The sequence below is a fragment of the Mauremys mutica genome, chromosome 2 (assembly GCF_020497125.1).
Source record: "Mauremys mutica isolate MM-2020 ecotype Southern chromosome 2, ASM2049712v1, whole genome shotgun sequence".
Taxonomy (NCBI): domain Eukaryota; kingdom Metazoa; phylum Chordata; order Testudines; family Geoemydidae; genus Mauremys; species Mauremys mutica.
The window spans coordinates 12,405,663-12,431,300 of record NC_059073.1 but is presented as its reverse complement, the minus strand read 5'-3'; the positions used below and the strand labels follow the sequence as shown (position 1 = coordinate 12,431,300).

Genomic DNA, 25,638 nt, shown 5'->3' with positions numbered 1-25,638 from the left:
AACGAGCTAGCTGGAGGAGAGGGGTGTGTGTGTGAAGGGGGGAATGAGCTAGCTGGGGGAGGAAAGGGGATGGTTATGTGTGGGGGAAACGAGACGGGGGGTGGTGGTGTGTAGAGATCAGCCAGCTGAGAGGAGGTGAGGTGAGGGGCATGTCCTTGGAGGAGGGGAATGAGCCAGCTAGGAGGAAGGGCATGGGGGGTATGAGCTAGTTGAGAGGAAGCAGTCAGTTGTGGGGGAGGGAAGGGGCATGTGTGTGGGGAATGAGCAGGGGAAGGGAGTGTGCATGTGAGTGAGGAATGAGCCAACTGGAGAGGAGGAGAGGGGCAGGGGCAGGCATGTGGGGAATATGAGCAGGGGAGGAGCCAACTGGAGGGGAGGGGAGGAGAGACATGTGTTGCAGTGGGGGAGGTTTAGGTTGGATATTGGGAAAAACTTTTTCACTAGGAGGGTGGTGAAGCACTGGAATGGGTTACCTAGGGAGGTGGTGGAATCTCCTTCCTTAGAGGTTTTTAAGGTCAGGCTTGACAAAGCCCTGGCTGGGGTGATTTAGTTGGGGATTGGTCCTGCTTTGAGCAGGGGGTTGGACTAGATACCTCCTGAGGTCCCTTCCAACCCTGATATTCTACGATTCTGTGTGTGTGTGTGTGTGTGTGTGGGCGTGGGGGGTGGGTGAGCCAGCTAGGAGGACAAAAGGGGAGGGCTGTGGTAGCGAATGAGCCAGCAGGAAGAAGGGGGTGTGCCTGGGAACAAGCCAGCTGAGGGGAGGTGTGTGTGTGGGAATGAGCCAGCTGAGGGGAGGTGTGTTTGTGGAGAAGAGCCAGCAGGGGTGTGTTAGGGTGAGACAGTGGGGGGAGGGACATGTATGTGGGGAACAAGCCAGCTAAGAGGGGGATGAGCCACTGGAGGCAGGGCTATGGGGGGAGGACAAGCCAGCGGCAGAGAGGGGTGTGCATGTGGGGGAATGGGGCAGGGGTGTGTGTGTTGGGCAGGGCCGGCTCTAACATTTTTGCCACCCCAAGCGAAAACAAAGAGCCCCGCCCCCCATGAGCGTTGCGCCGCCCAAGTCCCCACCCCCCGAACGTCACGCCGCCCAAGGCCCCGCCCCCCATGAGCGTCACCCCGCCCAAGTCCCCGCTCCCTCCGAGCGTCGCATTGCGCCGCCCAAGTCCCCGTCCCCCAAGTGTCACGTCACCCCGCCCAAGTCCCCGCCCCTCGAGCGTCGCGTCGCCCAAGTCCCTGCCCGCCCAACACGGCGCCATGCCTCCTAAGCCCCGCCTCCCCCCAGTACCGCCCGGCCAAACCAAAAAAACCCAAAACCAAACCCCGATCGCTGCCCCGTCCCAAGGTGCAGCCCCAAGCACATGCTTGGTAGGCTGGTGTCTGGAGCCGGCCCTGGTGTTGGGAACTAGCGGGCAGGGGGGGTTGTTTGTGTGTGTGGGGGGGAAACAAGTCAGCTGAGGGGAGGGAACTGGTGTGTGTGGGGGGAATGATCCAGGTGAGGGGAGGGAACTGGTGTCAGTGGTGTGTGTGTTTGTGTGTATGGGGTGGGGAATGAGCCAGCTGTGGGGAAGGGATGTGTGTATAGGCGGTGGGAATGAGCCAGCTAGGGGGAGGGATAGGTGGAGGGGCGATGAGTCAACTGAGGGAGAGGGATAGGTTAAGGGGGATGAGCCAGCTGAGGGGAGGGAAGTGGTGTGTGGGGGTGGGAATGAGCCAGCTGAGGGGAAGGGATGTATGTATGGGGAGGAATGAGCCAGCTAGGGGAAGGCTTATAAGTAAGTGTGTGGGTGTGTGAACAAGTCAGTGATGGGGAGAGGATGAGCCAGGAGGGGGGAAGGGTGTGTGGGAATAAGCCAGCAGGGGGTGGGGAGGTAGGAGGTGTATGTGGGAGGAGGAGCAGCAAGCTGGGGGGGAGGGTGTGTGTGCGGAGATGAGCCAGTTGAGGGGGAGGTGTGTCTGAGTTTGGGAGGGAACCTGCTGGGGGGGGGGGCAAGGGGAGGGAGGTGTGTCTGAGTTTGGGAGGGAACCTGCTGTGGGGGGGGGCAAGGGGAGGGACAAGCGTGTGCGTGTGTGTGTGTGTGTGTGTGTGTGTGTGTGTGAAGGATATGTGTTAGGGTTGTCACCTCTGACTGAAACTATTCCGAGAGATTTTTTCCCCCCCAACATGATGTAATGTTATTTTCTTAAAATAGCCTGGATTGCTGTCAATAGTCACTGGTTTCAGAGTAGCACCTGTGTTAGTCTGTAGCTGCAAAAAGAACGAGAAGTACTTGTGGCACTTTAGAGACTAACAAATTTATTTGAGCATGAGCTTTCCTGGGCTACAGGCTACAGCCCACTTCTTTGAGATTGAGGCAGATTCCTGGAGACGCCAGGCAAACTCTGGAGGGTTGGCAACCCTAATATGTGCGTGGGGGAGGAGGGGAACGAGCCAGCTGGCATGGCGGGGACGTGTGTGTGTGTAACTGGGTTACAGGTCCCTTTCCGCCCGCATCGACTCCCCAGCCACTCTTCACATGTCTCCCTCCTTCCCGCTCGTCTCCACCCTACTCCCCCCGGTCGTGGAGGGGCAGCCGCAGGGCCCCTCCCCTCCCCTCCCGCTCCGTGCGTACAGGTGGCGCGAGAGGGGCGGGGTGGCTGCCGCGCTTGAGGGAGGAAGAAGCCCCTCGGCCGCCACATGTGCAGGCCGCTCCGATTGGCTACATGTCCCGAGGGGGCGTGGGCAATGGGGGCAGACAGCCAATCAGAGGCTCGTTGCTCCGTAGAGTCGCTCTCCTCCCTCCCTCCCTCCCCCAGTAGAGCGGCGGGGTCGCGCCGCTGTGAGGGGACGCGGCGCGGGCTGAGGGGGAGCAGGTGCCCGCCCCCGCCTGGGGAAGGAGGCGAGTGTGAGGGCGGCTCCCCGCGGAGCAGCGCGCGCGTCTCCGGCTCCCCGCCGCGGCCATGGAGGAGGTGCTGCCCTCGGGCTTGCTGGAGATCTGCGTGCTGGTGGGAGTCTCCGGGGAGAGGGCGAGAGACGCTGCCCAGGTAACTCCCGGGCTGGTTTGCCCGCCTGCCCCGCCGAGCTGTGCTTAGGGTCCCGATTTTATAGGGACCGTCCTGCTTTTTGGGTCTTTTTCTCATATAGGCTCCTATTTCCCCACCCCCCCAGCCTGATTTTTCACACTTGCTGTCTGGTGACCCTGGCTGTGCTGGCGGCGACAGGCTGGGGACCCCGCTTGCCCTGCGCACCAGCCCAGCCCCACACCCGGGCTGCCCCGCGGGGTGAAACCCAATTGCTGCCCGCTGGGCAATGGGTCTGAAAGCGGTGGCTGGACTGACAGACCGGTGTGTCCGGTCTAGCCGTGAAAACCGGCTTCCTTGTCGAGGCGTCTCTCATTCACTGCAATGTGGCCATCTGCTTTGTTAACTTCCTCCCCTGCCTCTGTTCAGACAGTGTAACCCCAGAGTGAACTTCAGAAAGAGTAAGCACCATTAACCATGCGTTTGTAGGCGAGAAATCTGACTCTGTTTTCTTGGCAGTTAACTGAATTTGAGCTCTCGCTTGTCCTTGTGAAATACACGGTCTTTCTCCTGCCCATCATGCTAGAGATGAAGGGAGGGTGCTTTGCCAAAGTCTGGCTGTTACTGGCTCACGACATTGCACTGGTATGTTTTGGTGCAATGGAATAACTTCAGCATGCTGCCTCAAAGATGCTTTGTGCAGCAGCATCACAACACAACTTGATGGGTGCCTACAACGTGATGTGTGGAATCCAGACAGGCCACTGTCAGGATTTGAGATGTAGAATCATAGGACTGGAAGGGACCTCGAGATCTCATCTAGTCTACTCTCCTGCACTCAAGGCAGGATTAAGTATTATCTAAACCAGGGATGGGCAAACCCCTGAGGCTCCCCCAGTGCCCCAACCCCCACCCCAGCCCTGATCCCCCTCCCACCCTCCTAACACCTCGGTCCCAGCTTGGAGCACCCTCCTGCACCCAAAACCACTCATCCGCAGCCCCACCCCAGAGCCTGCACCCCCAGCTGGAGCCTGTACCCTTTCCTGCACCCCAACCACCTGCTCCAGCCCTGATCCCCCTCCTGCCCACCGAACTCTTGGCCCCAGCCCGGAGCCCCCTCCCACACTGCGAACTCCTCATTTCTGGCCCCACCTTAGAGCCCAACACCCCCCCCCACCCCCCGAACCTCAACCCCAATTTTGTGAGAGTTCATGGCCCACCATACAATTTCTATTCCCAGATGTGGCCCTCGGGCCAAAAAGTTTGCCCATCCCTGGTTTAGATAATACTTAGTCCTGCCTTGAGTGCAGGGGACTAGACTAGAAGACCTCTCGAGGTCCCTTCTAGTCCCGTGGCTTGAACTTGAAATTGTTTGTGCTCATTAATGGCATAAAAGGGTTATTGTTAAATTTGTTGCCACTTTTTATGGGGCATCTTTTGATGGTTTCAGTTTATTATTTAGCCAATATTAATGAAAGATTCAAATTTTGGAGCCTTGTTTAAGGCTAATAAACATACACTTCAAAATTAGGGACATAGTGGTGTCACAAATATTACTGCTAGATTATTTTGAATTACAGAATGTGGATATAACATGTAATTAAGAGATCTGTTTTGAAAGATTGAAGGAAAATTGGCCCAAGTGGGAACTGAACCAACTGTAGCGTTCTGCTCATCCTGTTCTGAATCCTGTCCCTCCACAGGATGTCAAAAAGGGAGGAGGGTGGGCAGGAAGGAAGCTGTATTAGGGGTAGCTCGCAGAGAAGGTATGTATTACAAATAGTAACACTGGATGCTGTTGCTATGGTAGACCTGTGATTTTTGGTTACGTTAGTAGGCAACTTAATTGGCTGAGCAGTTTTTAGACTTGCAACCTTAATTTTTGTGTGTGTTTATACTAAAGAAGAGTACATCTTAAAAAAAAGTCATTTATCCCGCTAACACTTATGCAGATGCTTAACTATTACGAGTATTAGTAGTAAAGTCAATGATGTCAGTGCGACTACTTGTGGTACTAAAGTTAAGCATGTACATAAGTGTTTGCAGGATCAGGACCCAAGTTCCATTGATTTCCCCCCCCCGTGAGATTTATGCTGTATCTACACTAGGAACACTTTACTGGTATATTATACTGGCAAAGCATTACTATTATGGAGACAGCTATACCAGCAAAACAAGTTATACTGGTGAGAGTACAACTTTGCTAGTATAGCTGCATCTACAGTAGGGACTCATACTGGCACAGCTATGTTCGTCAGGTATCATTCCTCTTCACATCCCTGACTGCCATAGCTGTGCCAGCAGAAATCGGTAACATAGACCTGTCCCTCAGCTCCTAATTCGAAAATTTTACCTGATTTTTTTTTTCATTTTGTTTAATATTTATTGGATTCCAAATGAAATATATACCAATGTGAGAAAATAGATGCTGCAGCCAAAGGCAGGTGGGCCAATGCATGTTATATGTTATCTGATCGAGGATATAGAAAACTGTCACAAATGTTGTACAGCAATAAAAGCACCAGTGTAGATCCATAATAAATTTAAAAAATCTTTTGCTTTTACTTTCAGTGACGGGATAGATTTAAATGTAGTATATATGGCAAGGAGAATTGTAACTGTTTTAATTAAATGTGATATTGGAGCTTGTAATGTCTAACTATTTGTTATGGGCACGTGTATTCAGTGCTAAACAAAACATGCAAGGTAAAAACGTGTCCTCCCATGAAAGGTTCCAATATGAGGCCTCAATCACCAAGCCAATTTCAATGATGACTGGGACATAAAAGATAGACATACAGATGACAGAGCGCACTGGAAAACCATAACTTGAGGATATGCCAATTTTTCCCATTGTTATGCTTTTTTTATATGACGTGTTTGTTTAAGAGACCAGGTGAATGAGGTGATATCTTTTATGGGACCAACTTTTGTTGGTGAAGGAGACAAGCTTTCGTGCTTGCACAGAGCTCTTCCCCAGGTTCATTTATTTAATACAATTTTATAGGCTCTCAGTGAATTTAAGTGAGGTCCTTGAATTTTCATTTATTTAATGAAAGTAGTGCAATACTTTGCACTTCTACTGATGTTGCACATTATGGGACAGTACTGTGTGTTAAAATTTTAAGTTTTGCTAGGCAAGCATGTAGTCCTGCGCATGTTTTACAAAAAGAAAATCCACTAGAAGTAGGGGGAAGTTATGGATTTCATAAGATAAAGCCACAGAAATGGATAGCAGAAGTTGAAGAGGTAGAATTCGTCCTGGTCTAGGGTCAAGTATATTTAAATTTTTCTATCTTTATATTTTATTTATAATAGAACAACTAAAAACAGCCACATTTTCTGTAATACTTATCAAAATATATAAATCTACAAAAACTTTCTCCAAAAAAACACACAAGGTTTTTTTTCTAAACAGATGTTTCAGAGAGAAATGAAATTTTGAGAAAGCAATTAACTTACCATACAGTAATTGTCTAGGAAGAACTTGCATACCCTGCCCTCTTCCCCACAAGGGTCTGTGTATCTTTGCTGAAGCACTCAGGAATCCCCATTCTGCTTTCTATTATTCATCTTTGAAGTTATGGCATTTGTTTTGCTGAAGCAAGATGCTAGCATTTCTTGGTTGTCTGGAGAGTGAACTGTTGAGCAACAAGAGGCACTTTATCTTCCCAGGGCCTGAGTATGCTATTTCCAAAACATTGTTTAGCATCTGGCAAGTAAGATAATGTGACTTTGAATAAATCGATAAAATGTTTATCTATTACATAGAATATGTTCTGGCGAAATATTGATAGTTGTAACTTTGCTGCTCGCAGGTCATCAGATCTGGCACATTGTTATTGGAATAACGTTGTCTTATATTAATGGCATGTCAATAGAAGAATGCTAATAGTTCCTTTTACTGTACTGGATTAAAATGAGCTAAGTGTCCAGTGTGGAAGCAGTGACACTGTAATAATGTAAACAGGAGTATTGTTCAGTTTATAATGTGTATTTTGGTATAAACATTTGAAAATAAACCCGTAAGTACTGTTAAAATAACATTGAAGGATGATACTCTCATAGCATGCAATAGTTCACTTCATAGAGTGTCAGTTTGGGAACTGGGCTCTGTGTCCCACTCCTGTGGAGGCAGAAACTGAGAGTATAGCAGAAGAATACACAAGGGATGATCCATTAGCTAGAGTACTAGCCCAGATTTTGGAGACCCTGGGTTCAATTATTTACACCCCCACAGCCTTTCCTGTATGACCTTGGGGAAGTTACTTGGTTGATCTGTGCCTCAATTTCCCCATTTGTAAAATGGAGTTAGGGAAGTAGTATTGTATAATACTTGTTTTGAGGCTCAATACACAAAAGATTGAGGTGCTTAGATACATGATACCTTTTGTGGTAAAAGAAGACAAGTGTGACAGATGGCAGTATCCTGGACAAACCTGATTGAATTGAGTTTAATATGTTTGGGGTCCAATGTATTAAAATGCAGTTGCTTATGTGTTGTTGTGAGATTATATGTAATTCATGTAGGAGGATGGGGTGTGCTAATGTAATTCCTCTGGTTATCAGCCCTTTGAAAACACCCCCTATAGAGGTTTGCATATACTGCTTCAAACTGGATTCTCCAGTGACCATCAGACAAAGAAAAGATTTTTAAATTTTAAACAGGCTCAGGGCTTTCTGTTATGATCCAGCAAATGAACAGGACCTCCAGTCCATGGAGGGCCCCAATCCTTAGAGAAGAGTTGGAAGGACTGACACTGACCAGAACACTTATGATCTCTGGTAAACTTATTAGCATGCATGTAGGTTTTTTATTATTATGTTTTCTCTGTAGTGCTTTTACCTTTTAAGAATAAAATGTTTGCTTAGGAAGAACTGTGTGGTAGTTGATAACTAAGGGCAATTACACTGTGTGTGGTGTCTGAGGGGAGAAGGAAGCAGGCCTATTTATGTAGACTCACTTTTGCTGAGAATAACACACTGAAGACAGGGAACGGTTCATGCTGGAGATACCAGTGTGTCTCTTCCCTTCTGACCAGGCTCTCCACCCAAGAAGGGCAACAGCTCGTAGCTGGAAGCCTGAGAATGGGTACCAATACTGACCCAATAATGGAAGACATAGATGCAGTTGCCCTGAACTGTCCTGATAAGTACTTAAGATATCCTGTGGCTGATACAGGAGCATCTGACTCCAGAGGGCACTTGATCCAGACTTCTTTAGTAGTGTGGTTACGGCAACATGAAGCTGGGGTTTGTTGCATGGATTAGATAAAACTTCTAGGATGTTATCACAGATTACTTTATTATGTTTTTGAAAAACCCTTGATGGTCTGCCAGAGGGCATCAAATGTCATTGTTGACAGGAGCTGTCACGTTTGGTTGTTAAAAGTCTAAACCTGTTTCTTCTTACGACAAAGCGTGATCAAAAGGGAAGAGAGAAAAGAATAGCAAAAGGTAGGCGAATGTAGTCAGGGCCAGATTAATCTTTTGTGGACCCAGCACCAAACATATTTGTGGGCCCCCATGTAGTCGTTATGGGCCCCTTCTGAGTGTGGGGCCGGTGTGGCGGTGCCATTGGCACCATAGTAACACCCAGTACTGAATCTCAGAGACATTTTTCATTTTGATCACACACCTCTGCAAGACTGTTTGTATTGCCATACACAGCTACCTCAGTCACCAGTTTTTCTCATTGAGCTGTACCCATGTAGGTTTACCAGTGTCCACAGTGAGCAGAACTTCCATAGTGATCAGGGGAAACTCCCCACAGATTTATCTCCTTCCTCATTCAGAAGTTTGGTAGCCACATGTCCAGTATCACTCTATTTCACCAGTCACTGTATGTGGTCCTGGCCTCAGCTCAACAAAGTTCCACAGCCAGCAGATACCTGATCCGTTCTGACAAACCCCTCCCCCAGCACCCATCCTGCCATTTGAGCAAGCCACTTGCAAACAACATTCTCCCAACCCTGCTCAGTGAGCACTTAGGCTGGTGACTTCAGGTTCCCAGGGGCTTTCTCCCTCTGCTCCCATCTACATGCTATTCCACTATGTGGTCACCACCACCACCTCTCTCCATGCTTGTTTCCCTTCTATCTTGGACATGCTCCACAACCAGCTGGTCCTATTCTCTCCCTGCAAGCCTGACCTGCTTCCTCTTTCCCTGCTCCCCCTGACATTCCCTTCCTACTGGTGACCTCTGTTCCTTGGGGTTAACTCCAGTTTTTTTTGTCTGCTCCTAGCTTAATGGCCCCTGGTAGTCACAGAGCCACATGTAGCTTCTCTGGCTACAGCCACGTGTCCAATTGCCAAAGGCCAGCCTTAGACAGCTGCAGCAACTAGCCGCAGGAGGGGTGGCAATGCCAAGGCTGAGCATTAGAGACTCTCAATCTTCAGCACTGGCTCTAGGTAGCTGCAGACTCTGTAGTTAGGTGCTTCCCTACTCCAGGGAGTCTTGGCTATCCACAGCCCCGGTGAGATGGGCTAGTGAAAGGATCTGAGTCCTCGTTCCTGTTCCCTTTACCCAGAGGCCTGCCTGACCTCAAGGGCTCCCCTTTCACTCTCCTGTTTGGCAGAGTCCTTGTAACCCAGGGCCGCCCAGATGATTCAGGGGGCCTGGGGTCTTCGGTGGCAGGGGGCCCCTGCTTCGGCAGTAATTCGGCAGTGGGGGGGTCCTTCCGCTCTGGGACCTGCTGCCAAAGTGCCCCGAAGACCCGTGGCAGGGGCCCTCCACTGCCGAATTGCCACCAAAGACCCAGCACTTTGGCGGCGGATCCCGCTTTGGCGGTAATTCGGCGGCAGAGGGTCCTTCTGCCCTGGAGCGGAAGGACCTCCTGCCGCTGAAGACCCAGAGCAGAAGACGCTCCGGGGGCCCCGGCCCCGTGAGAGTTTTCTGGAGCCCCTGGAGCGAGTGAAGGACCCCACTTGCCCCCCCTCCCTCGGGCAGCCCTGTCGTAACCCCAACAAGGCTGGGCTCAGGATTCCTGGGGGGCTTGACCCCCCACCTTGTTGTGGTCACTTAGGACAGGGGCTAGGGTGTCCTCACTCTAGGGTGCTTTCTGCGCTCTGGACACTTCGTTGACCCACTAATCATTACATACAGTTCAAAGCAAATACAATTTATTAAACAGCAATCAATTAAAAAAAGAAAAGGGAAAAATGGGAAAGGTTAAAGGAAAACCTGTCACCCCACTCTGTGGCACAGGGACATCACAACCAGTGTCTCTGGAATGTAAGGGAAATTCAGTCCTACCTGGGCTGTGCTGCAGGGATGCTGCGGGTCGGACACTTGCTCTGGCGGTGGCCACACACCCTCAGGCTTTTGGTGGCAGGACTCTTCTTCCCAACATTGTCCCCACCCCGTCAGGGTTACAATCCCCGTCCAAGTCTGGCCTGCAAGGCCTCTTGGCTGAGGGTGTCTACCTGCTCTGGGCCTGCTGCCCCGGATCCCGCCTCCTAGCTGCTCACTGCACCTGGCTCTGGACTGCTCCAGCTCCGCTGCCTCAGCACTGCTGCTGCTGCTCTGCCTCCGGCTCCCTGGGATACTTATCTGGCCCCAGTTGCTGCAGCTCCCCTCCCAGCACAGGTCTGCTTACTGGGTTGCTTCTGTAACTCTGCTCCCAGCACTGACCTGCTCCCTGAGCTGCTTTTCTGGTCAGCACAGCCCTGCTCCCTAGCCCAGCTTGGGCCCCTGCTTTCTCCTTAGCTCAGCCCCCACTCTGACCCAGGCAATTCCAGCTCTCACGGAGGCCGGGACTCCCTTGTCCTCCTGACTCCTTGATTAGCTTGGCTGCCCTGTTAATCAGGCTGACCTGGAGCATTGGCCTCTCCCCTGTCAGTCTCAAGGCCCTGATTTCCCATTGACCCTTCCCCTTTCTTTTGGTACTGGGAGCTAGCCAACCAAACCACCCCCAATGAGTTTAAGTAAGGGGACAATAGTTCCATTACATATGGCTTTAAGTACCGGTGATGCCTATCACCTGCAGTAGGCCCCCCACTTCCCATGAACCCATCAGTTAGCACATAGTCGTGCAGAAGGTGCAGCCTGGATGATTTTGGAGACTGGGGCGCCAGGAGGTTTCCCATCCCTGAGCAGCAGCTCTGTAACAAGCTCACACTGCCTCCCTCTGCGGTGGGACCAGGAACCTATGAAGACAGTGGAGTTATCCCAGCGTATAACCAGTTCCACCCAAAGCCTGTTGAAATCAGTAGGAGTCTTTTCATTGTCTTTAATAGACTGTGTATAAAGTCTGGGTGAGGTTCTTTGCTTCTAGGACAGGGGTGGGCAAACTTTTTGGCCTGAGGGCAGCATCGGGTTTCAGAAATTGTATGGAGGGCTGGTTAGGGGAGGGGGTTGTGGCCCGGGCCCCACCCTCTATCCACCCCCTCCGCCCCCCCGGGACTCCAGCCCCATCCAACCCTCCCTGTTCCCTGATGGGGCCCCCCTGGGACCCCTGCCCCATCCCCCCCCCCCCCGCTCCCTGTCCCCTGACTGCCCCCGGAACCTCGGCCCAACTGCCTCCTGCTGCCCCATCCACCCCCTTCTCATTCCTGACGCGCCCCCCCGCCCCCGGGACCTCTGCCATATCCAACCACCCCTTCTCTCTGTCCCCTGACTGTCCCCGCCCCCCAGGACCCCTGCCCCATCCAACCCCTCCTCTCATTCCTGACCCCCCCCTCCCCAGGACCTCTGCCATATCCAACCCCTCCTCTCATTCCTGATGTCCCCCCTGGGGCTTCTGCCATATCCAACCATCCCTTCTCCCTGTCTGCTGACTGCCTCCCACCGCCTCATCCAACCCCCCTCCTTCCTGACTGCCCCCTGGGTCCCATGCTCCCATTCAATCTCCCTGCTCTCTGACCACCCCGCCCCCTATCCACACCCCTGCCCCCTTGAAGTCTCCTGCCCTCTATTCAACCCCACCTGCTCCCTGCCCCCTTACCGTGCTGCCTGGAGCACTGGTGGCTGGCGGCGCTACAGCCGCCCCGCCTGGCTGTAGCCAGCCACACCGTCACCACCGCACAGCATAGTGTCAGGCCAGGCTCTGCAGCTGTGCTGCTCCAGGAGCTCACAGCCCTGCAGCCCAGAGCATTGTGCCAGCAACAGAGCGAGCTGAGGCTGCGGGGGAGGGGGAACTGCAGAGGAGGGGCCAGGGGCTAACTCCGTAGTTTGCCCACCTCTGTTCTAGGAGCACAGTGCATTCTGAAACTCTGCTGCACTGGTTTACTATTGTAAACAGGAGGGTCTCACATTACCTACTGAATAATCAACACCTCCTGCAACACACAACTTTTTCTGAGAGGTCTCCCACTCCACTACTAAATGTAAACCTGCTTAGTTTACAAGGGCTGAAAATAGCAGGTCGTATGGTTACAAAAGCAAGGCACTTCTGAATTCAGTAGGAATTTTGGATGTGCACAGAACACAGGACTGGTTCCTGCATGGTTACAGAACTGCAGTAAAGTGGAACAATTTTCAGTTTGTGTGATTGGAGGATATCTAGATCCATATTGTAATACTGTCCCACTTAATGAGGAAAAGTTGAGGTGTCTTTGCTGTTTGTTGCAATCTTAGTTTCTGTGGAGAACTTGTCATCTTTTTATGTTTTTACAGGAAACAAAACTAAAAAAATGGGTAATGGTGGTTGAAAATAGCAACTCTCTTCCTAGTTAGTATTGGGAAGATGCCAACATTTGTTGCTCAATTTTATCCTACTTTTTCTACAGAAAATTAGTGGATCAGTATTTGACTTGGGAGAAATGAAGTAAGTGTGGCCAAAATTGAACTTGAGCGCTCCTGAACTTTTGAGGGTGTAAATCTGGAAGGCAGATGCTAGAGTCCCTTTCTGAATGTTAGATAAATCTGGACAGGAAAAGCCAATTTCTGCTTCCATGGCTCAGAAGTGAAAAATGAGTCACATCCTCCTACGTGCTTGGTATCTAAAGCTGCCCAAGTCCTCTAGTAGAGCTTTCCTTTCCTTACTTATCATTTTAACTTCTCCTGGTAGGGTCCACATACTTCTGACCCTTGCTAGGCTTCAGATAGAGGCACGTTGTCCATTCATTCCACGCAATTCCTTCTTTGGGGGCTGACAGCTGAAGCCACTAGCATTCCTAATCCAATCTGAGGAAGTCTTTTACTCCTTGTGCCTACATGTTCCCCTTTCACAGCATCACCCTCTTCCAGCAGCCAGCTTCCCAAGCTCTGTGCATCGGGTCTCAACAGCCCTGGCAACTTCCCCTCCCTTTCTGGTTGATAGCAGCCAAGGGGAATGCTGGGAGATGTAGTTCCTTTCCTGCTTCAGGGCCAGCTTTCCAGGCAGGGAGCTGGCCAAGGAACTACAGCTCCTGGGCTACCTTGAGCTCTCAGCTCCTAGGCTAGATCCCTGCGGGCAGAGGGTGAGAGCTGGTCTGGAACATTTTTGCCTGTCTCTGGTCTGGGCAGGAGGGATACTATGTATCAGGGCCCTGATACATTGCATCATATCCCAGGGTTGTGGGGGGAGCCTGCGGGGTTGGAAGGGGTAAGGTGTTTGCTGGAGGCTAGGCACCGCAGTAACCAGTGTGCTGCTCCACGCACTGAGAGGGGAGGAAGTGAGCGTTATAGGCCCCTTCTGAGTGTGAGCCTGGCGCTAAGGAGTCACTGGTGCCATGGTAAACCCTGTACTGAATGTAGGGTCTGTCTCTGATGCTTACAGTTCTATTGCTGGAAGGCCATGTGGCATAACCCAGTTATCCATTCTTGGAGCCTAGTTTTACTCCACTAGCCCTGAAAAATGTAAGGTAAGAACAATCTAATACAATAGACTCGATCATAAGTCGGTTTGTTTATAAGCTGACCCCCCCCCAAAATGGATAAGTAAAAATGGCAAATTTTTATGACCCATTCATAAGCCGACCCTATAATTCAGGGGTCGGCAAACTTTGGCTCCTGGGCCACCATTAGGATAAGCCGCTGGCAGGCTGAGATGGTTTGTTTACCTTGAGTGTCTGCAGGCACAGGGGTAAACCTAAGTAAACAAATTGTCATAAGAATGGCCATACTGGGTCAGACCAAAGGTCCATCCAGCCCAATATCCTGTCTACCGACAGTGGCCAATGCCAGGTGCTCCAGAGGGAGTGAACCTAACAGGTAATGATCAAGTGATCTCTCTCCTGCCGTCCATCTCCACCCTCTGACAAACAGAGACTAGGGACACCATTCCTTACCCATCCTGGCTAATAGCCATTAATGGACTTAACCTCCATGAATTTATCTATTCTCTTTTAAACTCTGTTATAGTGCTAGCCTTCACAACCTCCTCAGGAAAGGAGTTCCACAGGTTGACTGTGTGCTGTGTGAAGAAGAACTTTTTATTTGTTTTAAACCTGCTGCCCATTAATTTCATTTGGTGGTCCCTAGTTCTTATATTATGGGAACAAATAAATAACTTTTTCTTATTCACTTTCTTCACACCACTCATGATTTTATATCCCTCTATCATATCCCTTAGTCTCCTCTTTTCCAAGCTGAAAAATCCTAGCCTCTTTAATCTCTTCTCATATGGGACCCATTCCAAACCCCTAATCATTTTAGTTGCCCTTTTCTGAACTTTTTCTAATGCCAGTATATCTTTTTTGAGATGAGGAGACCACATATGTGCGCAGTATTCAAGATGAGGGCGTACCATGGATTTATATAAGAGCAATAAGATATTCTCTGTCTTATTCTCCATCCCTGTTTTAATGATTCCTAACGTCCTATTTGCTTTTTTGACTGGCACTGCACACTGCGTGGACATCTTCAGAGAACTATCCACAATGACTCCAAGATCTCTTTCCTGATTAGTTGTAGCTAAATTAGCCCCCATCATATTGTATGTATAGTTGGAGTTATTTTTTCCAATGTGCATTATTTACATTTATCCACATTAAATTTCATTTGTCATTTTGTTGCCCAATCACTTAGTTTTGTGAGTTCTTTTTGAAGTTCTTCACAGTCTGCTTTGGTCTTAACTATCTTGAGCAGTTTAGTATCATCTGCAATCTTTGCCACCTCACTGTTTTCCCCCTCTTTCCAGATCATTTATGAATAAGTTAAATAGGATTGGTCCTAGGACTGACCCTTGGGGAACACCACTAGTTACTCCTCTCCATTCTGAGAATTTACCATTTATTCCTACCCTTTGTTCCCTGTCTTTTAACCAGTTCTCAATCCATGAAAGGATCTTCTGTCTTATCCCATGACAGCTTAATTTATGTAAGAGCCTTTGGTGAGGGACCTTGTCAAAGGCTTTCTGGAAATCTAAGTACACTATGTCCACTGGATCCCCCCTTGTCCATGTGTCCCGGCATGCCAGCTGCTTACCTTGATGGGCTTGGACAGCTACTGGCGGGGAAATCTGGTGGGGGAGGGGGGAGAAGCTGGGGGTCAGGGGAATAACTCCTGTGACCACCCCCCACATGACCCCACCCCTAGCCCGTGACACCCCCCCACCCGTTCTCCCCTTCCCACCTTAGCTGGGGCAGGGCAGGGGAGGATCTCTCTGGCCTGGCCACAGCCTGCTCTGGCGGGCTGGGCTGGGTGGTGTGGATGCAGCCTGCCAGCCCCGGAGTTGCAGCTACTTCGGAGGCTGGAGGGAGAGCAGTGTGGCCAGAAGAGGAGAGACTCTGGCCCCGCCTCTTCCCTTCTTGCTCTGCTGGCTGTGCTGCCCCTCCTTGCCCCCTCTGTTTGGGGGGCAGGGGGCTGTGTCCCACCTCTTCCCCCCTCCCTATACCCGTTCATAATCCGACCCCCTTATCTGATGCTTCCCTTTTTTTACTAAAAAAAAATTCGGCTTATGAACGAGTATATATGGTATTTTCCTTTTGCATGTCTGTGACTAGCATACCTTTCACTTCAGATCATGCTGCTAGTTATCACTTTTAGCTTGTCAAAAGGAATGCAGCAAAGCATTTCAAATATAGACTTCCCTTGGCTATCTAAACTGACTCTTACTAGACAAAAAGAGAAAGATAGATAGAAAAAGGCAGAAGAGGAAACTGACACACTCAGGAGTGAGTAATAGGAAATGTAGCTTCATGTCTTAGAGTTGTGCAGGGCATAGCAGTGCAGATGGTATTGTTAACTGATTACTTTTCCCCATCTGGTCAGGTCAGAACATCTTCTCTAGTGTAAGTATGAATTATTTTGGGGATGTTCTATAGCCTGTGTTATGCAGGTGGTCAGACTAGATGATCACAATGATTCTGTCTGACTTTTTTGTGTTTAGCTAAAAGAGCCCAAACTGTGGGATGGCAAATCCTGATGTCCTGGCATGTTGTGGTGATGGTGACCACGATGGTTACTCCTTTGTGTTGCATATAAGCAAGTTGCCAAGTGCTCCTCAGAAACAGTACGTAAAAGGTGACAGTGTTGTCTGATCAGAACTTGCCAGTCAAAACAACTGTCTAATGATCTTTTTCTAGGCAGACATTTAGTAGTGGATGTGTTTTACATTAACAAAAAAAAGTCTACTAGAAGCAAGGGGAAGTTAAGGATTTCATAAGCGCAACTGTAGAGATATATATGATAGTGGAAGTCAAAATGATTGAAGTCTTCCTGGTCTGTGTAAAACACTAACAAGCTGGTTTTGAAAATCTAGTTTCTTTCATAGATACTCTGTTTACATCATTCATTCATTCAACTTTATTATGTGCTTTCTTTCAATAACAATTTTATCTCACATATTTGTGGGTTCAAATGACCTCTTTGATACTCTCACTCACTTTGAATGATACAAGATTTTAGCCGGCAGTAGAGTTCAGTACAAGAGCTTGAAGATTGTAGTAGGGGCCTTTTGTTTCATTTTTGTAAGTTTGTTACTGGAGTCAAATTCTGTAATGACTGTTGACATGAAGAGGAGTGGTGGTTGGGTTTTTTTTTTTTTTTTTTTATTGTAATGGTAAATGGATGAACCAGTTTCCCTTAGGGCTGATCTACACTACATAGTTTTACCATATCTGAACACGGTTGTGAAGAATCCATTTATTTTGCACAGTGTTGACTGTGACTTTGCACTGTCCAGGATAAATCACATCCAGCATTATATCAGCTAATTGTGATTAAACCCATAGGCCTTTAACTAATTTGAGTCTTCAGATGATATTAAAACATGGAAAAATTTGTAACATTGATTCTTGAGACCTGCCAAATGAATCCATGGACTGCACAAGTACTCCTGTTCTTTTTGCGGATACAGACTAACACGGCTGCTACTCTGAAACCTGTAGCAAAGAAGTGTCATAGCCCTGAGAACAAGTGACTTATTAGTTGACTGATAAGCGAATTTGGTAATTGTCTTGTAGAGGATTTAATACAAACTAAGATTGCTGCCACCAAAGTAACTCCTTGTTTTTCTTGTGTAACAGTTTCAGGGCTAAGGGATAATTCCTTGCTACTAAACATTTTAGTGGGAAATCATGTTTTGATAGTGATCAAATTATGAATGTCTTGTTTCTTGATTACTTCATTAGAAATTAGAGAACAACTGCCAATTAAGAGAAAAATGAAGCTTCAGACTCTTACCATGTCAGAAATATGTCAGTCACCAGCCCAATTTATTACATTAATACATTTTAAGTTAATTGCCATCCTCTGGATCTCCCAGTGGATACTTATCTAACCTTTGTCTTAGACTGTAAAGTCCTCGTGGCAGAAATAAGGTCTTTAATTGTGTTTGTAGAAGGGTGATTTTTTTTCACCCTTAATTTCTTTTTGAAATGTGCTAAGTGTACTGCAATAGCATAAGATACAGAAAAATTAGAAGGAATATATAATTTCAAAGATATTTTTGTATGTACACTCCAGTCTGGAGGAAATTGCTGGTTTGACCCACCCATTAACACAGAGGTAAGTAATTTAAAACTTTTCTTAATTCCAAAACTTTTGATTTAAAAAAAGCCTGTTTTTAAATGAAGCAATGCAGCATTGATTTACTGTTGAGCTGTTCAAAATAGTGGAAGTATGTACAGGAGGGAAAGGGCAGAATTATGCCTTCGGGAATATTTTTCATATATATATATATATATATATATACACTACGTTATGTTTGAAGTTGAAGGTAAATAGCTATAGGTCTGGTTCATCCTTCCCTTAGCCTTGAAGCAAAGATTTGAAGATTGAGACATATGTTCAGTCACAGTGAGGCCTAGCTTCCCAGTTTCCACACACCCTTAGGACCCATAAAATTTGCTCTTGCAATTTTGAGGCTGTAGAATTAATCTGTTTCTGCAGCCAAGGAGTTAGAGATGCAACTATTCAGATATGGCCTCACTGCTCAGTCATAGGCATGTAAGGGAGCAGCAGCTGCCCCCTTGCCCATCTTCTGAAATCTTCCAGGGTAAGTTGTTACAAAAAGAGAGAGCAAGAGTTTGTAGAACTATAGTATTTTTTTTTACAAAGCTACTTACCAGAAAGCATTGCAATTTGTGTCACGATCTTATAGTGTCTGGCCATGTACCTATGTAAGTCAGAGGGAAAACCTTCATGAAGGTCCATAGGTACCTTATTATACCCTTTGTGCTTAAAATGCCTCTTACCATATTTTTTTTTTTTGTGATAGTGTTGGTAGCACGCAGTTTTTAACTGTGGTATAAAATGTGTGGTAATGTAGAAGTATGGTCTTCTTTTAAAACTAGTATAAAATAAATAAAAATGTGATTTTTATGAAACAAAGGATACACTTGAGGGGATGTGGACATATTTTCTTTTTGTTCTTGTTTATCTCTGAGAAAACTGTAAGACAAATAGAACACATGAAAGGAGGAAAGTATCTTTTTGGTATGTGCTGATGTTAGTTTTGGAAGCGTCGCTTGCCAAAGAGAAATAATTGATATAGTAAGGCTTGACTCATGAATAGATTAAGATTAGGGACCTAATGCTGTGACCGTTGAAGACAAATGGAGTCTTTCCATTGACTTCAGTGGGCTTAGGATGAGGTTGTGGAAGGGAAAATGAAGAAACTGGAAAGAAGAAAAATATATTCTTGTCACATTTACAATCACTAGGGCAGAATGGAAAATATGGCTAAATACATTTAAAAAGAACAATAATAAATGTCTACTTATTTTGTTTTTAGATTGCTCAGAAAAAAGAGAGAAACTCTCCTTCCCTTGATCCAGAAGTTCTGTCAGTTTTTGTGCCTCCATTTATCAGCAAAGAGGAGATTCAAGCGACTAATATAAATAGTAGTAACTTCAATAAAACAAAACGACGTTCTTTCCGAAAAAAGAGAGAGAGACCTAAGGTTGAAAATGTGAAAAATCCAAATGGGGAACAGAAAGCACCTGATACTGAAGATATTAGTGTTCCAAAAGATATTGATCTTATTGGCTTGCCACAGCTATGCTTTCCAGGTATTATGTGGTTTTCATTTAACTGTTAGTTAAGAAATGTTTTATAAATACTTTATCTATTTGGTGACCTATAATAATAATAATAATAATAACAATACAGTCACAGATCTCTTCCCTTATTGTGGCTGTTTATGGATATTAACAAGTTAATTTTTTTATTTGTATTATCATAGTACCACAAAGCCCCACTCATGGAGCAGGACTCCATTGTGCCAGGGACTGTACAAGTACAGAACAAAGAGACGGTCCCTGCCCAAGAGAGCTTATAATCAAATTTCTTTACTTTTTCCTATATTTGATATTTTTAAGGCTGTCTTCTCACCTCACCTCTTCTCTGCCTTTAGGTTGAAGAAAATATTTTCCTTCTAAATACCAATGAATTCCCTTTCCCACTCCAATACTATATATATTAGGATGTCCCTAAAGTAGAGACCATTTCCCATAAGCCTCTTTAAAAAAAAAAAAAAAAAAAGGGGAAAAAAAAGGAAAAAGTGCATCAGCTGGACTTTGTGATATGTTTTTGGCATATCACAAATACAAAATGAGCTGTGCAGTGTTTTCATTTATTCATTGAAATTTGTGTATGGCTTAAGATCTGAAATTGTTATACAACAAGTGAATTATGTAGGTGTGCTATAATCCCTTTAAAATGAAGCATTACAATGGAAGTAAAGTAGCAACATTTGCTATAACTATAGCAATGCAAGCTGCACTATTAAAACAAACTTTTTTTCAGTAATGTATGTTTTGAAAAGTACTTGTCTTATTTGCAGGAGGACTTTACATAACTTCTGAATCAAAAGAGGATCACATTCATTTTCTGGTCTTCACAGATGTCTGTGGTAACAGAACCTATGGTGTTGTTGCACAGTATTACCAACCTGTGCAAGTATGTTTTTTTTACCTTACACTTTTAATACGACTTACTTAAATATTAGGTAATACATTTTGATAATAATACCTACTTAATTTGATGCTTCACATAAGTTATTGGATATTTGTATATTTTAATACCAATATGGAACAACTCTTACTTTAAGAGAAGTACTCCTCACTTAATACAATATTGTGCCCATATACTCAAGCACAGTTTCCATAGAATTCAGTGGGAATGGTGCTGGAGTATCTGAGAGCAAAATTTGGCCTTAAGCATATTTTTAGGTGCTTTAATGTTTGTGAGTTATATACTCCATGTTCTTGGTAGATGTTCATAGTGCAAATAACTTGCTTTTAGCAGGGGGATCTAACCTTTACAAACCGAGATATTCTTTTTTTAAAGAAGTCTAAGGGAGTTAGATGTCCAAATCTCAATGGGAGTTGGGTGTCTAACTTGCTTAGATTCTCTCAAAAATACCAACTGTAATTTCATGAGTAATATAACATTAATATGTAGCTTTCTTGTAGGATGGTTATATCTCTTCAAATGGGCAGGCCCACAGGGAATCTGTGCAGACTGCTAAAGCCTTTGGCTGCTTCATACCATTTGCTATTTGTGTCATATCCAGATATCCATATTTTAATGCCCTTAAGGACTGTCTCTCTTGGTAAGTATTACTGTTATATCATTTATGCCTGTGCTGCAAATACATTTACAAGTCAGTCCTTTATGTACGAATTGTCAAATGTTGACAATGTAGTGGGAATGTTTGAGTGACAATAAAACTGGAGTTATAAGTGATTATGGCATGAGGCAGGGGAAAAAACAAAAAATTAAAACAAAAGCCACCTGGATAAGAACAAAATAGAAATGCAGTTTTAAAGAAATTCCAGTGTTGGTGTTCTTTGAGATTTTATCTGGCTGGGCAAAATTTAATATCTGCAGGGAACTGATTTCTAACATAGATTTATCTAGTTTCTCCCTGGAAGATCTCAAACTCTACAGGTCTCTCTATTTGGGGAAAATAATTTTAAAACACTTCACTGTGAACAGAATAAGTTTCACAAAGAGCATAAGTAAACTTGTCTCTAACTGGTTAGACACACTGTGGAATAAGGTGACCTAGCCACTCTGTGAAGGAATACATGATTACTCGGATTCTGGCAAATTAGAGGAGTGAATCTTTTAGTTCCCAAATCACACTGTTTTGAAGGCTTAACAGTGAGACTAATAATCTACATTCTAAAACTTCTTAAAATACTTCAACTTTAAAGGTGGGTCAAGAGATGGGATGGAACTTGGGAAACTGTTTTGTTGACTATCGTAGCCTCAATTTATTGTGGGGGCTACTATCTCAAGTTTTCACATTTTCACCTTCAACCTGTTTAATATGTATATGCCTGTGTCTGAAGTGGATTGTAAGCTCTTTAGAGTACCTGCCCTGTCTTTTTACATTTGTACAGTGCTGAATAATCTGCGGTTGTAGGCCCTCTGTAATAATCTAAATGGAAAAAAGAGTTTCTGCTGTTGTTTTTCAACTAATGCTAAGTCTCAAAAATACCAGGAACCTATTCATGAATTTGCTGAATAGTTTTCCCCACCCCAAAAAAAGGTTGTGGAGGAATTCCCTTATAAGCTTTAAGCCAGTGGTTAGAAAACTCACCCAGGATGTGGGCCACCAGGTTCAATTAACCCCTCTGCCTGATGTGGAGAATGGGTCTGAACTTGGGTCTTCTACATTGCAAGCCAGTGTCCTAACCATTGGGTTATGTGGGATATTGTGGAACAGGGCTCTGTCAATCTCTCCTGTTGAAGCAGTTCCATTTATAAATAATTAGTCATTGAAGGAGGGACTTGAACCTGTATCTTCCATGCTCTAGGTGAATACCCTAACCACCAGGCTATATAGTCACTCACTCACTTTTCCAGGCCCAATGATTATTCATTGTCAATCATAATGCTAATTTATAGTCATTCATAAAGACAGAACATAAGAACGGCCGTACTGGGTCAGACCAATAGTCCATCTAGCCCAGTGTCCTGTCTTCCGTCATGGCCAATGCCAGGTGCTTCAGAGGAAATGAACAGATAATCATCAAGTGATCCATTCCTGTCTCGGATTCCCAGCTTCTGGCAAACGGAGGCTAGGGACACTTCAGAGCATGGTTTTGCATGTTAATAATTGTAAACCCCTCTTACTGATGCTTCAGAAGGGACAGAGCAGAGACTGGTTTCTCTAGTGGACAGTCTCCTTATAAATATGGAGCAAAGGACAAACACCCATTCTGATAAAACAGAACCTTTCAGAGACCTAGGATACGATCAGCAAAAGACTATCACTGGCCCATCTGTGCAATGAAGCAGAAGTAAAGAAAGTTTTACCCAGCTCACCTCTACCTCGATATAACGCCGTCCTCGGGAGCCAAAAAATCTTACTGCGTTACAGGTGAAATCGCGTTATATCAAACTTGATTTGATCCTCCAGAGCGCGCAGCCACCTCCCCCCCGAAGCGCTGCTTTATCGTGTTATATCTGAATTTGTGTTATATTGGGTGGTGTTATATTGGGGTAGAGGTGTATGATCAAAGATCTTGCATTCTCCTGGCTTTTAGCTCTCTGCAGTCTCCACAAGGAAAGAGAGTATTTTCAGTGGTTTGAAGATTGGCCTACTAAACCCAGGGTTGTGAGTTCAATCCTTGAGGGGGCCATTTAGGGATCTGGGGCAAAAATTTGTCTGGGGATTGGTACTGCTTTGAGCAGGGGGTTGGATTATATGATCTCTTGAGCTCCCTTCCAACCCTGATGATCTGTGATTCATGTGGGTTAAGCATTCACCTCTGTCCATTTTATCTGTGTTGAAACTGAAAGCTTAATTCTGTGTGGCAGTTTGAAGCAAAGAGCTGGGGAGCATGCTCCGTGTAGATGGAATATTAGCAATCTCTAACTACAGCCTTCAGCTTGATTTTTTTTTTTTTAGCAGTTGCAGTTGGTTACTCAGATTTGGTTATGCTTAAGTTTCATGCAGCAGCCTCTATTTCCAGTGATTTCCCTAACTCCTATTGCAGAGAGCGATTTGGCTGATGGATCCATGTGGCTGCAGATCCACCATCCAGGCTCCTCCCATTCCCCAAGAATGCTAGACCAGCAAAAATCCCCACAAAGCATAGGTTGCAGTATACAAAGAATGCAGACTCTCTTGTGGGCCTTCTGTTGTTATAGAGCAGTGATACTTGGACTGAGGCTCGTGAGCTGCAAGTGGCTCTTTAATGGGTCTACTGCAGCCCTTTGCAGCGCGTGATATCAAAATACTGTGTGATTTAATTATTAATCAATTAGGATGCTATTACTATGTTCTTAACCAATTGTAGTTGATATAGTAATAACACTTCATCAGTCATTTTGCTATGAGAATAATATATAAATAAAAATAGTAAATGAAACAATGAAACTCTCACTATGGTGACTCTTTTGAGTAATGCTGATCACCAATTTGGCTCCTGAACCACTGAGATCTGACTGTCATTGTTATAGAGGAACAGTATTATCCTCTATCTTAAGGTCACCTAACAATTTTTTCCAACTTTATTCTTTTTTTTTAACACATTGACTTGAACAGGACTTTGAAAGTTGGAATGAGGATCGTTCTGGTGGCAAGAAGATGTCTTTTGCTGTTACTTATTCCGCTCTGAGAGCATGTGTGTGTGAAAGATTCTAGTTCTCCCGGAACGCACTGTTCACATGCTCCAGCACCTCCAGTGGACAGGATTTGGCCCTAAATGGGATTGATATTTTTATTCATACATGATATCTCTGAGGTTTTTTTTTATCTTTTTGGGCATTCAGCTCAAGTTCCTAACATAAGTCAAAGGGAAGCCAATAGTAGAAGTTACAACTTGTTCTTGTCCCAGTTATTTTTTTTAAATCTGAGACATGTTCATATTTTGTAATTGGAGACATTAAATCCTGGTGGGTACCTTGAGTCACATTACTGACATGGAAATTTCCATCAGAACAATCAAGATCTTTATGTTCTGTACCATTAATCTTACTTTTATAAATACTTGTTGCATTACAAATGGGCAGTGCTGGTGATTCTAGTGCCAGAACTAACTGAAAGGGAGACAGGGGACTGCGTGACTCTGTCTCCAAGGCAAACAACTGAGAATCCAGACCATTACAAAACATTGTTGCTGTTGGATTAATCTACAGGAGTATAGCTCTTTTCAAGAAGTTAAGGGTTTCAGTGAACAAGTATTTCCATTCCAGTGTGGTTGTATGCTATCCGTGTCCTGACACACACCAATAATAATACTTACCTCTAATATAACACTTTTCATCAGTAGATCTCAAGTGCGTTACAAAAATCAGTATCATTATCTTCATTTTACAGCTGGTGAAACTGAGGCACAGAGAAGCAGGAATAGAATCCAGGTTTCGTGAGGCCTAGTCTAGTACGCTTATCCCTAGGCCACAAGTTCTCCTACTTTCTAGCTAAACTGAAAAAAAGCATCTTTTAGTTGGTGGTAACCACCCATTTCTGAGTGATTCCCCTTCTTGGATGGATGAACATATTCTCTCTCTCTCTCTCTCTCTCTCTCTCTCTGTCTCTCCCTCAACATGTCCCCAAGTCTGCTCTACAGAAGGTTGAGACATTTGTGAGCCAGCCCAAAGATGCTGTTAGAAGGCCTTCCTTTCTGAAAAATTTCTAAAGTAAATCATGCTCAGTTAATTGTGTTAGAGAACCTGTACACTCCTTTGTAATCTCTTTGCTTGAAGTATATATTTTGTTCCCACAGCTCATTGCCGTTGGGCAGGCTTTTCCGAGGCATCACTATCAAATACTATAGTAGTACAGACACTCCCTGGGTTACGCAAACCTGATTTACGCGAATCCAGACTTACGGAAAAAGTTCTATAAGCTTTTTTTTTAGCGTAATTGTCGAGTATATGTTCCCGATTTACGCAAAGTTCGACTTATGCAAGGCTTGGAATGCTTGCGTAAGTCGGGGAGCGTTTGTACATAAATAGGCACAGTTCTGTTTAAAGTTGTCTGTTCCTTTCCTTTTGTACATTTTTCCTTTTCGTTGATGCAAATGTCAGGATTTAACTTGACTAATTGTGACATATGATTTATTGGGCGTCCTAAGATACTGTTTATGCCTCAGAACACTGACCGGCCTTCTCGTTGTGCTGGTAATGTCTGTTGCATAGCCTAGTAGGCATATACTAGTGAAAGACTGAAGGAGCTCAGTCTGTTCAGTTTAACAAAGAGATGGTTAAGGAGTGACTTGATCACAGTCTATAAGTAGCTGTATCCTTCTCTTCCCTGAAAGCTGGCAAGTGCTCATGTTTTGCTTGTGCATCTGATATTCTTAAGGATGATG

At 45.6% G+C, this 25,638-nt stretch overlaps 1 protein-coding gene across 1 annotated transcript in view; it reads left to right on the top strand.

Annotated features, from left to right (window-relative positions):
- Nucleotides 1-2,819: 2,819 nt before the first annotated feature.
- DENND3 (DENN domain containing 3) overlaps nt 2,820-25,638 on the top strand; it is a 72,937-nt gene continuing 50,118 nt past the window's right edge. The window contains exons 1-4 of the mRNA XM_045007062.1: nt 2,820-3,024; nt 19,101-19,377; nt 20,151-20,266; nt 20,782-20,921. Of these exons, the coding sequence (XP_044862997.1) occupies nt 2,941-3,024; nt 19,101-19,377; nt 20,151-20,266; nt 20,782-20,921 (617 nt within the window). The 5' untranslated portion in view covers nt 2,820-2,940. The remainder of the gene's footprint in view (nt 3,025-19,100; nt 19,378-20,150; nt 20,267-20,781; nt 20,922-25,638) is intronic.